The 13,445-nt window shown below is 50.9% G+C and overlaps 1 protein-coding gene across 1 annotated transcript in view; it reads left to right on the top strand.

Moving 5' to 3' along the window:
* The window catches only part of LOC106595488 (serine/threonine-protein kinase WNK1), a 163,052-nt gene that overhangs the window by 89,013 nt on the left and 60,594 nt on the right, over positions 1 to 13,445 (top strand). Inside the window, 2 exon segments of the mRNA XM_045711886.1 lie at positions 171 to 277; positions 279 to 329. Coding sequence (XP_045567842.1) covers positions 171 to 277; positions 279 to 329 — 158 coding nt within the window.

The raw sequence follows: 13,445 nt of genomic DNA, 5'->3' as shown, positions 1-13,445 counted from the left end.
TCCGCTCTCTCTTCTCTCTCTCCTCGCAGGGGGTACGTCGGCGGCCTGTCCCGTGGCTTCGTTCTTTCCTCCTCTCCCCTCTGGCCCTCCTGGGTGAGTTGGGCCGGAGGAGACACAGCAGTGTGAGGCACAGAGAGTTCTGAACCCGTTCCGTTTTGATCCGTTTCAAGGTACCCCAGAGTTCATGGCCCCTGAGATGTATGAGGAGAAGTATGACGAGTCAGTGGATGTGTATGCCTTTGGGATGTGCATGCTGGAGATGGCCACCTCAGAGTACCCCCTACTCCGAGTGCCAGAACGCTGCACAGATCTACCGCCGAGTCACCAGCGTAAGTGTCCTCCATCTTAAAACGCCTTGGTCCAGCCCCTCCCCCCTCCATCCTCTTCCCTTCTGGATGTCACTGCCAATTACTGTTATTCTGTCTTCTTCTACCTGCCGTTCCTCTCTTCCTCTCCTCTTTTCCACCCTCTCTAGTTCTTTCTTGTTCTTTCTTGTTCTATCTCTCTCTGTGTCTCTCATTCCTCTGGGTTGCAGTCAGTCTCACATACACTAGGCCTGTCTGTCTGTGTGGTTTGTTCTTTATGGTCTCAGTCGATCATAAAGCTCATGTTTGATCACTAGGGAGGAGGACTCCACGTCCTCATCCACCTCCCCCTGGGGGCAGAGAGTTTAACACCACCGCCAGGTATTCTCCATTCCCTATAGTCACCCAGCCAACCCCAGTAAGCAGCATATCGTTTACCATGTTGAGATTGGGGAAACATTCGCCTCCGCAGTTTGGCAATGACTTCCACCATTCAGATGTCTGCCATAGCTGTTGAACTAGGACTCTGACACTGGGAGGAGCGTCTAGCTATGATATGGTCAGGTTTTTACAAGGGTTCAACTGTCAAAACTCTGAATGTGATTAATAACTGATAATAATGATGTAGATCTGTTATCTGACTTTTACTGTTGCTAGTCTGGTTGCCAGGAACGAGCGCTTCACTCCACTACAGAATCCAGGCCTGTATTCACATACAGCACACATTTTATTTGTTGTAATTGAGATGTTTACAATAGGTCCCCTAATGTGCTGGTCTAGCCCGTGTGCTGATTTGGTAAACATATTGTATTACTATTACCAAGCACTGAGAATGAGGAAGGCCTTCCTGAGTGCAGAGAGGACATTTGAGTGCTGTTACTCCTCATCATCAGTGGCTGTGTGACGAGGCATGGCCTTCCTGTGCTAACCTGTTCCCAGATCTGTTGGTGCTGACTACACAAACAGATCTGGGACCAGGCTAGTCCTGTGCTTACTGCCTCTCCTCTGTATAATCGCCCTAGGTTCCCCCCGCCTCCGCCACCCCACATCTCTTTATCTCATCTCTTATTAACTGAGGACCTTTCATTTTCTATTTTCTCTCTCCTCAGATTGGGTTGTTTACTCTCCTCTCCGGCCTGGTAAAATAGAAGCAGTCATGAGCTCTGTCTGGTTTAGATGGAGCCGTGGCCACGGTCACATGATGCTACTGCTATAGATGGAAAAAGAGGAAGGCTTTCTGACTGTCCCAAACTGCACCCTATGTCCTATATACAGTAGTGCACTACTTTTGACCAGGGCCCATGGCACCCTAGGGGACAAACCCAGAGGCTCAGTGAGGGGTTCTGTGAAGGTCACCAGTAGGGGGAGATGGTGGGTCTACTGTGCTGAGAGAAGTAGAGGGCAAACCTGTCTGCATTCCATGCTTCCTCAGACGGTTCTGTGATTCATCCAGACAGCCTTTTCTGACCTTAAGTGTAGGAATTCCTCAGTCAACCAATAAAGCCAGTATAGGTAGGCTAACCCCCACACTGGTGAAATCATTCTGCAGGAAGAGCAATCCTGAAATACTCCAAATACCATAGAGCTTTTGTGTTAGGTTCTCTTCCGAATCACATTTCTTCAAGGCTGGCTGAGTTGTTAATCTAAGTTATTTCCTGTCACTGAGCATTTTACCTAAAACATAAACTCAGTCCTCCAGTTGTCCTCAGTGTCAGCAAGGCTCTCTCTGTCATGTCTTCAACACACAGACAGGCCCCATCTCCCACTGTCACTCACTGACTTCCCCTCCTCGGCTCCTCCCTCCTCTGTACCGGCTCCCCCCCCTCCTCTGTACCGGCTCCCTCCTCCTCTGTACCGGCTCCCCCCCCCCCTCCTCTCTACCGGCTCCCCTCCCTCCTCTGTACCGGCTCCCTCCCTCCTCTGTACCGGCTCCCCCCCTCCTCTCTACCGGCTCCCCCTCCTCTGTACCGGCTCCCCTCCTCCTCTGTACCGGCTCCCCTCCCTCCCTCCTCTGTACCGGCTCCCCTCCCTCCTCTGTACCGCTCCCCCTCCTCTGTACCGGCTCCCCTCCCTCCTCTGTACCGGCTCCCCTCCCTCCTCTGTACCGGCTCCCCTCCCTCCTCTGTACCGGCTCCCCCCTCCTCTGTACCGGCTCCCCCCTCCTCTGTACCGGCTCCCCTCCTCCTCTGTACCGCTCCTCCTCCTCTGTACCGGCTCCCCTCCTCCTCTGTACCGGCTCCCCCTCCTCTGTACCGGCTCCCCCCTCCTCTGTACCGGCTCCCTCCAACTCTGTACCGGCTCCCCCCCTCCTCTGTACCGGCTCCCCCTCCTCTGTACCGGCTCCCCCCCTCCTCTGTACCGGCTCCCCCCTCCTCTGTACCGGCTCCCCCCCTCCTCTGTACCGGCTCCCCCCTCCTCTGTACCGGCTCCCCCCTCCTCTGTACCGGCTCCCTCCCTCCTCTGTACCGGCTCCCCCCTCCTCTGTACCGGCTCCCCCTCCCTCCTCTGTACCGCTCCCCTCCCTCCTCTGTACCGGCTCCCCTCCCTCCTCTGTACCGGCTCCCCTCCCATCCTCTGTACCGGCTCCCCTCCCTGCTCTGTACCGGCTCCCCCTCCCCCTCCTCTGTACCGGCTCCCCCCCCCTCCTCTGTACCGGCTCCCCTCCCCCTCCTCTGTACCGGCTCCCCTCCCCCTCCTCTGTACCGGCTCCCCTCCCCCTCCTCTGTACCGGCTCCCTCCCCCCTCCTCTGTACCGGCTCCCCCCCCTCCTCTGTACCGGCTCCCCCCCCTCCTCTGTACCGGCTCCCTCCTCCTCTGTACCGGCTCCCCTCCCTCCTCTGTACCGGCTCCCCCTCCTCTGTACCGGCTCCCTCCTGCTCTGTACCGGCTCCCTCCCTCCTCTGTACCGGCTCCCTCCTCCTCTGTACCGGCTCCCCCTCCTCTGTACCGGCTCCCCTCCTCCTCTGTACCGGCTCCCCCCTCCTCTGTACCGGCTCCCCCTCCTCTGTACCGGCTCCCCCCCCCTCCTCTGTACCGGCTCCCCCTCCTCTGTACCGGCTCCCCCCTCCTCTGTACCGGCTCCCCCTCCCTCCTCTGTACCGGCTCCCCCCTCCTCTGTACCGGCTCCCCTCCCTCCTCTGTACCGGCTCCCTCCTCCTCTGTACCGGCTCCCCCCTCCTCTGTACCGGCTCCCCCCTCCTCTGTACCGGCTCCCCCTCCTCTGTACCGGCTCCCTCCCTCCTCTGTACCGGCTCCCCCCTCCTCTGTACCGGCTCCCTCCTCCTCTGTACCGGCTCCCTCCCTCCTCTGTACCGGCTCCCTCCTCCTCTGTACCGGCTCCCCCTCCTCTGTACCGGCTCCCCCTCCTCTGTACCGGCTCCCTCCTCCTCTGTACCAGCTCCCCCTCCTCTGTACCGGCTCCCCCTCCCTCCTCTGTACCGGCTCCCCCCCTCCCTCCTCTGTACCGGCTCCCCCCTCCTCTGTACCGGCTCCCCCTCCTCTGTACCGGCTCCCTCCCTCCCTCCTCTGTACCGGCTCCCCCCCTCCTCTGTACCGGCTCCCTCCCTCCTCTGTACCGGCTCCCTCCTCCTCTGTACCGGCTCCCCCTCCTCTGTACCGGCTCCCCCTCCTCTGTACCGGCTCCCCTCCCTCCTCTGTACCGGCTCCCCCTCCTCTGTACCGCTCCCTCCTCCTCTGTACCGCCCCCCTCCTCTGTACCGGCTCCCTCCCTCCTCTGTACCGGCTCCCCCCTCCTCTGTACCGGCTCCCTCCCTCCTCTGTACCGGCTCCCTCCTCCTCTGTACCGGCTCCCCCCTCCTCTGTACCGGCTCCCTCCTCCTCTGTACCGGCTCCCCCTCCTCTGTACCGGCCCCCCCCTCCTCTGTACCGGCTCCCTCCTCCTCTGTACCGGCTCCCCCTCCTCTGTACCGGCTCCCCCCTCCTCTGTACCGGCTCCCTCCCTCCTCTGTACCGGCTCCCTCCTCCTCTGTACCGGCTCCCCCTCCTCTGTACCGGCTCCCTCCCTCCTCTGTACCGGCTCCCCTCCTCCTCTGTACCGGCTCCCCCCTCCTCTGTACCGGCTCCCTCCTCCTCTGTACCGGCTCCCCCTCCTCTGTACCGGCTCCCCTCCCTCCTCTGTACCGGCTCCCCCTCCTCTGTACCGGCTCCCCACCTCCTCTGTACCGGCTCCCCCCTCCTCTGTACCGGCTCCCACCTCCTCTGTACCGGCTCCCCCTGCTCTGTACCGGCTCCCTCCCTCCTCTGTACCGGCTCCCTCCTCCTCTGTACCGGCTCCCCCCTCCTCTGTACCGGCTCCCCCCTCCTCTGTACCGGCTCCCCCTCCTCTGTACCGGCTCCCCTCCCTCCTCTGTACCGGCTCCCCCCTCCTCTGTACCGGCTCCCCCCCTCCTCTGTACCGGCTCCCCTCCCCCTCCTCTGTACCGGCTCCCCCTCCTCCCTCCCCTCCTCTGTACCCCCCCCAAGGGTCCACAGAATCCCAGGGAGGGAGAGAAGGAGAGAGGAATGACACAGCCCTCATGTTAGCTGTGAATGGCTTCCATAATGGCCTGTTGGAAAGGGGACTGTGGAGAGTTGTAGACAGCAGCTAAAGGATGCCACCTCCTCTAGTGCTTGGCATTCTAGTGGACAGGGGAAGGCTGGAAGACGTTCTCTGAGGGGAGACAGGACTATGTTTTGGGGGCTGCCCTCCCCTTTACACCAGTTCATCTGTAAAGCGTTGATCCCTCCTTATAGTCTTGGAGGTGTTTTAATCAGCTGAAATCCAATCACACGACACAACACAGCTCTGAAACCAGAAACAATTGTAGGGATGGCCGGGTGGGTGGATGGCCGGGTGGGCGGATGGGTGGATGGCCGGGTGGGTGGATGGCCGGGTGGGTGGGTGGGTGGGTGGGTGGATGGCCGGGTGGGTGGCTGGGTGGATGGGAATTGTAATCAATGTGTTTTTGAGCTGAGTGTTACTGCCATGAGATGATCTCATCATGCAGACAGATGTGACAGTCTTTTTTCTTCTCTTTAACAGATCTCTTCATTGTGATATAATGTTTACATAGCCCTGCGGGTCAAAACCAAGCTCCTATGTACTCAAAATTACTCCATGTAATCAGTGTAAGTCTAAAGTAAGCTTTTTAGGAAATCCCAATGATTTTTAAGTACAGGACAGACAGACGGCTAGTCAGTGAGGAACCCTGCACCGTGCTTATTGACCGTCATGGCTGGTTGCGGCGGTGGGTGACCTCAGCTTTAGGGGTCACCACACAGGGTTGTCTGGGAGACGTAAATCCTGTGTTATGATAATGACAGAGCAGCTTCTCTGGACCCCCCTCCCCCAGTCACTGTGACTCTGCATGCCATTCTCCTGTGGGATCAGAGATCAGAGTAGGGATTTGTCATGGGAATACAGGACTATTAATACTTTAACCGTCTATCAGATTGGTATGGATTTTAGCTGCTGGGAACTAACGTGTAACCGATGGCATTTCCTTGGATGTGGTTAAGAGGAAGCAATGTGTGCTGAAGTAACCAAGAGAGGTCTGTTGACCAATTGGGAATCAATCCCGTAACTCCAACTCAGTGATCCATCACATTACTTCTTGGAAGTATTTTGCCTTAGGAAAGTTGTGTGGATACATCATGTCAGGTTAGAAATTGGCTTCATGTGAAGTACTGAAGTTAAAAATGAAGTTCTTTGACTCTTAGACAGACTGTGTCGGTGACTGTAGAGCTGCAACCCAAGAAAATAATGTCTTGTCATGTTACTTTCACTCACACACACACACACACACACACACACACACACACACACACACACACACACACACACACACACACACACACACACACAATCCAGACAGTGTCTAGATGACGCTGATGGTATATAATGACCCAGCATGCTCCCGTCTCTCTCCCCTGTCTCTCTGTTCTCCCAGCTCTGTAGACGACGCTTATTACAGCCTCCTGCCTCAGACTGTTACCATCAGTGACAGTTCCACTGGCTGCGTCACAAACGCCACCCTAATACCTAAATAGTGCACTACAATTTGACCAGGGCTCATCTAGAAAATAGGGTGCCATTTGGTACACAGCTGCTTGCTCCCAGTCCAGTCATTTGTATATAATGTCCGGGGTATTTTCATCCCTTCGTTTGTTTTCTGGAGAGCTGGACTATATAAATCTGCCAGACCGGATGGACGGATTCTTAAGAGCAATTAAAAACGGACGTTTATATATGAATTCTACTCTGAATTATAAAAGCAACACACAGCTTTGAGAACTGATGTTAACACTGCAATTATAAAGAGCTGGAAAGTCAAGTCAACGGCCAAGTGCAGTCAAAACATTAGGTTGGAGTAATACTGTGACATTTAGAACATAATGATCATGCCCCTTTAGGGTAAGAGCTGTTTGGAAAATTAACAGCTGTTTTGACATTTCTGCATGTTTTGTTGGGATGGAGTTTTGGCCTTCCATGGTGACATCACCATGCGGTAAATGAGTTAATAGACCAATAAGAAAGCGTTCCAAACCTCTCTTGCTTTAGAAATGTCTCTTTGCTAAGAGGCTATATTTTTGCTTCTTTGTTTGAAGTCACCCTAAGGCACTTAATTGTTACCCAGAAATGATTTGGTATTGAGATAGAAACTGCTGCGTTGGACCTTTTTAAAGATCATAATTAGTCCTTTTCTCTTTACACAATGGGGCGAATCACTATTGGCTAAGTGACCATTTGACTTAATTGGAAGACAGGATTCACCCCCACATACCTAGCTAGTCCACCCACACCGTCCTCACATCAACTCTCTCCAGCCTCCCTCTGCCTCTGGTCCTTTGTTAAACATTTTAAATGTACCTTTTCATTTCTCTCTCCATTGTTGGCTGTTCTGTGAGGGGCAGAAAGGAACCAGCAAACCGGCTTAAAGGACCTCTATTCGCTGTGAGAGTTTCACCCGTAATGAGGCCTTTTTAATCACCCTGTTATTGGAATACCGGTCCTCCTTAATTCCATTACCTCTTCCGCTGTCATCCCTTACTTTGTTTGGCCCAGGAATCTCTAGGAGGTGTGTGTGTGTGTGATGTTATATAAGGACAGAGGTTCTAGATTGAAGGGACAGGGGGGGTTTGTAAAGACTGAGAAGCCACTGTGTTGGGAACTGTAAAGGACAGAGCCTGCAGAACTCAATGTACCAGGTTACATCAGTTTAGTGAGTCCAACTCTCTCTGTCTGTTGGACCTGTCTCTCACTCTCACATCCCGGTAAGTCTCTTTCTCAATCTCTTTCTGTCTCTACCTTTCTCTGGAACTTTTTCTTCTCTACTGTTTTGACAGTTTTCTTTTTATAAGACTTTCTGATGGGGGGGGGGTGTGTGGGGGGGTTCTGCAGAGAAGAGACTGAGGTAGTAAGAGGAAGGGTTTGGTTCGTTGAGTTATTTTTTAAAATCGTTTCCGTGTTTGAGTCTGTGTTCCTGGCTCCTATTCCCATCAATGTTTCTGGGTTCAGGTTATATTGATCAGCTTGGTATCAGGAGGATGACTTGCCTTGGGTTCAGGTTATATTGATCAGCTTGGTATCAGGAGGATGACTTGCCTTGGGTTCAGGTTATATTGATCAGCTTGGTATCAGGAGGATGACTTGCCTTGGGTTCAGGTTATATGGATCAGCTTGGTATCAGGAGGATGACTTGCCTTGGGTTCAGGTTATATTGATCAGCTTGGTATCAGGAGGATGACTTGCCTTGGGTTCAGGTTATATTGATCAGCTTGGTATCAGGAGGATGACTTGCCTTGGGTTCAGGTTATATTGATCAGCTTGGTATCAGGAGGATGACTTGCCTTGGGTTCAGGTTATATTGATCAGCTTGGTATCAGGAGGATGACTTGCCTTGGGTTCAGGTTATATTGATCAGCTTGGTATCAGGAGGATGACTTGCCTTGGGTTCAGGTTATATTGATCAGCTTGGTATCAGGAGGATGACTTGCCTTGGGTTCAGGTTATATGGATCAGCTTGGTATCAGGAGGATGACTTGCCTTGGGTTCAGGTTATATTGATCAGCTTGGTATCAGGGAGGATGACTTGCCTTGGGTTCAGGTTATATGGATCAGCTTGGTATCAGGAGGATGACTTGCCTTGGGTTCAGGTTATATTGATCAGCTTGGTATCAGGAGGATGACTTGCCTTGGGTTCAGGTTATATTGATCAGCTTGGTATCAGGAGGATGACTTGCCTTGGGTTCAGGTTATATTGATCAGCTTGGTATCAGGAGGATGACTTGCCTTGGGTTCAGGTTATATTGATCAGCTTGGTATCAGGAGGATGACTTGCCTTGGGTTCAGGTTATATGGATCAGCTTGGTATCAGGAGGATGACTTGCCTTGGGTTCAGGTTATATTGATCAGCTTGGTATCAGGAGGATGACTTGCCTTGGGTTCAGGTTATATTGATCAGCTTGGTATCAGGAGGATGACTTGCCTTGGGTTCAGGTTATATTGATCAGCTTGGTATCAGGAGGATGACTTGCCTTGGGTTCAGGTTATATTGATCAGCTTGGTATCAGGAGGATGACTTGCCTTGGGTTCAGGTTATATGGATCAGCTTGGTATCAGGAGGATGACTTGCCTTGGGTTCAGGTTATATTGATCAGCTTGGTATCAGGAGGATGACTTGCCTTGGGTTCAGGTTATATTGATCAGCTTGGTATCAGGAGGATGACTTGCCTTGGGTTCAGGTTATATTGATCAGCTTGGTATCAGGAGGATGACTTGCCTTGGGTTCAGGTTATATTGATCAGCTTGGTATCAGGAGGATGACTTGCCTTGGGTTCAGGTTATATTGATCAGCTTGGTATCAGGAGGATGACTTGCCTTGGGTTCAGGTTATATTGATCAGCTTGGTATCAGGAGGATGACTTGCCTTGGGTTCAGGTTATATTGATCAGCTTGGTATCAGGAGGATGACTTGCCTTGGGTTCAGGTTATATGGATCAGCTTGGTATCAGGAGGATGACTTGCCTTGGGTTCAGGTTATATTGATCAGCTTGGTATCAGGAGGATGACTTGCCTTGGGTTCAGGTTATATTGATCAGCTTGGTATCAGGAGGATGACTTGCCTTGGGTTCAGGTTATATTGATCAGCTTGGTATCAGGAGGATGACTTGCCTTGGGTTCAGGTTATATGGATCAGCTTGGTATCAGGAGGATGACTTGCCTTGGGTTCAGGTTATATTGATCAGCTTGGTATCAGGAGGATGACTTGCCTTGGGTTCAGGTTATATTGATCAGCTTGGTATCAGGAGGATGACTTGCCTTGGGTTCAGGTTATATTGATCAGCTTGGTATCAGGAGGATGACTTGCCTTGGGTTCAGGTTATATTGATCAGCTTGGTATCAGGAGGATGACTTGCCTTGGGTTCAGGTTATATTGATCAGCTTGGTATCAGGAGGATGACTTGCCTTGGGTTCAGGTTATATTGATCAGCTTGGTATCAGGAGGATGACTTGCCTTGGGTTCAGGTTATATTGATCAGCTTGGTATCAGGAGGATGACTTGCCTTGGGTTCAGGTTATATTGATCAGCTTGGTATCAGGAGGATGACTTGCCTTGGGTTCAGGTTATATTGATCAGCTTGGTATCAGGAGGATGACTTGCCTTGGGTTCAGGTTATATTGATCAGCTTGGTATCAGGAGGATGACTTGCCTTGGGTTCAGGTTATATTGATCAGCTTGGTATCAGGAGGATGACTTGCCTTGGGTTCAGGTTATATTGATCAGCTTGGTATCAGGAGGATGACTTGCCTTGGGTTCAGGTTATATTGATCAGCTTGGTATCAGGAGGATGACTTGCCTTGGGTTCAGGTTATATTGATCAGCTTGGTATCAGGAGGATGACTTGCCTTGGGTTCAGGTTATATTGATCAGCTTGGTATCAGGAGGATGACTTGCCTTGGGTTCAGGTTATATTGATCAGCTTGGTATCAGGAGGATGACTTGCCTTGGGTTCAGGTTATATTGATCAGCTTGGTATCAGGAGGATGACTTGCCTTGGGTTCAGGTTATATTGATCAGCTTGGTATCAGGAGGATGACTTGCCTTGGGTTCAGGTTATATTGATCAGCTTGGTATCAGGAGGATGACTTGCCTTGGGTTCAGGTTATATTGATCAGCTTGGTATCAGGAGGATGACTTGCCTTGGGTTCAGGTTATATTGATCAGCTTGGTATCAGGAGGATGACTTGCCTTGGGTTCAGGTTATATTGATCAGCTTGGTATCAGGAGGATGACTTGCCTTGGGTTCAGGTTATATTGATCAGCTTGGTATCAGGAGGATGACTTGCCTTGGGTTCAGGTTATATTGATCAGCTTGGTATCAGGAGGATGACTTGCCTTGGGTTCAGGTTATATTGATCAGCTTGGTATCAGGAGGATGACTTGCCTTGGGTTCAGGTTATATTGATCAGCTTGGTATCAGGAGGATGACTTGCCTTGGGTTCAGGTTATATTGATCAGCTTGGTATCAGGAGGATGACTTGCCTTGGGTTCAGGTTATATTGATCAGCTTGGTATCAGGAGGATGACTTGCCTTGGGTTCAGGTTATATTGATCAGCTTGGTATCAGGAGGATGACTTGCCTTGGGTTCAGGTTATATTGATCAGCTTGGTATCAGGAGGATGACTTGCCTTGGGTTCAGGTTATATTGATCAGCTTGGTATCAGGAGGATGACTTGCCTTGGGTTCAGGTTATATTGATCAGCTTGGTATCAGGAGGATGACTTGCCTTGGGTTCAGGTTATATTGATCAGCTTGGTATCAGGAGGATGACTTGCCTTGGGTTCAGGTTATATTGATCAGCTTGGTATCAGGAGGATGACTTGCCTTGGGTTCAGGTTATATTGATCAGCTTGGTATCAGGAGGATGACTTGCCTTGGGTTCAGGTTATATTGATCAGCTTGGTATCAGGAGGATGACTTGCCTTGGGTTCAGGTTATATTGATCAGCTTGGTATCAGGAGGATGACTTGCCTTGGGTTCAGGTTATATTGATCAGCTTGGTATCAGGAGGATGACTTGCCTTGGGTTCAGGTTATATGGATCAGCTTGGTATCAGGAGGATGACTTGCCTTGGGTTCAGGTTATATGGATCAGCTTGGTATCAGGAGGATGACTTGCTCTTGGGTTCAGGTTATATGGATCAGCTTGGTATCAGGAGGATGACTTGCCTTGGGTTCAGGTTATATTGATCAGCTTGGTATCAGGAGGATGACTTGCCTTGGGTTCAGGTTATATGGATCAGCTTGGTATCAGGAGGATGACTTGCCTTGGGTTCAGGTTATATTGATCAGCTTGGTATCAGGAGGATGACTTGCCTTGGGTTCAGGTTATATGGATCAGCTTGGTATCAGGAGGATGACTTGCTCTTGGGTTCAGGTTATATTGATCAGCTTGGTATCAGGAGGATGACTTGCCTTGGGTTCAGGTTATATTGATCAGCTTGGTATCAGGAGGATGACTTGCCTTGGGTTCAGGTTATATTGATCAGCTTGGTATCAGGAGGATGACTTGCCTTGGGTTCAGGTTATATTGATCAGCTTGGTATCAGGAGGATGACTTGCCTTGGGTTCAGGTTATATGGATCAGCTTGGTATCAGGGGATGACTTGCCTTGGGTTCAGGTTATATGGATCAGCTTGGTATCAGGAGGATGACTTGCTCTTGGGTTCAGGTTATATTGATCAGCTTGGTATCAGGAGGATGACTTGCCTTGGGTTCAGGTTATATTGATCAGCTTGGTATCAGGAGGATGACTTGCCTTGGGTTCAGGTTATATTGATCAGCTTGGTATCAGGAGGATGACTTGCCTTGGGTTCAGGTTATATGGATCAGCTTGGTATCAGGAGGATGACTTGCCTTGGGTTCAGGTTATATTGATCAGCTTGGTATCAGGAGGATGACTTGCCTTGGGTTCAGGTTATATGGATCAGCTTGGTATCAGGAGGATGACTTGCCTTGGGTTCAGGTTATATTGATCAGCTTGGTATCAGGAGGATGACTTGCCTTGGGTTCAGGTTATATGGATCAGCTTGGTATCAGGAGGATGACTTGCCTTGGGTTCAGGTTATATGGATCAGCTTGGTATCAGGAGGATGACTTGCCTTGGGTTCAGGTTATATTGATCAGCTTGGTATCAGGAGGATGACTTGCCTTGGGTTCAGGTTATATGGATCAGCTTGGTATCAGGAGGATGACTTGCCTTGGGTTCAGGTTATATGGATCAGCTTGGTATCAGGAGGATGACTTGCCTTGGGTTCAGGTTATATTGATCAGCTTGGTATCAGGAGGATGACTTGCCTTGGGTTCAGGTTATATTGATCAGCTTGGTATCAGGAGGATGACTTGCTCTTGATTCTCACTGCCCTGATGTTGGGCTGGACTTATTCATCTCAACAACTAAATCCTCTTGATGTGGACTTTATTAAAGTCCTGCGCTTCAAGACACTCTCTTAGAACCATTTGTCCTCCCTGACCAGGACCTTTTTGGTAAAGATTGTGCATCTGATAAAATGCTGAATGGTGGAAATACAGTATTTATTTGGCCTGATTTCGATCAAATGAGCTGGTCATCTATTTTCTATAGATGCTGCTTCCATCTGCGTCTGAAAGTATTGGTGTGTGTTCTAATGGTGTCTGAAAATAGACTTGTCACCAAGTTGTGAGAGACGGGTTGTTTACATGTTTATCTCAGGGGAAAGACACCCAGCTGTTCCTGATTTGATCAATGCTGTCCAGTAAAACATGTTTGTATGGTCGGCTAATGGGGCTCACATGTTGTGTTCACACGTATGTTTCTATGTTGATCCCGTTATGCTTGGGGCCCAGGTTTACTGGAGCGTCTCGAGCCAGACTTGGGCTACATTGGGCTGAGCCAGTGACAGACTTCCAAGTCTGTCTCAGCTAGAGATTCATGCCTGCCACACCACACACTCCCTGAGTTAAATCAACACGGCTGGCTACCCTGGCTGTTTAGAGCTCACTGGGGCCCACAAAACACACAACACACACCCTTTTATGGTCCCTGTCGTAAGGAAAATGACCCACTGCTACGCTCAACCAGAATTGAAAGCTAACTGGA

The sequence above is a fragment of the Salmo salar genome, unplaced genomic scaffold, assembly GCF_905237065.1.
Source record: "Salmo salar unplaced genomic scaffold, Ssal_v3.1, whole genome shotgun sequence".
NCBI lineage: Eukaryota > Metazoa > Chordata > Actinopteri > Salmoniformes > Salmonidae > Salmo > Salmo salar.
This window is presented reverse-complemented; position numbering and strand designations above follow the sequence as displayed.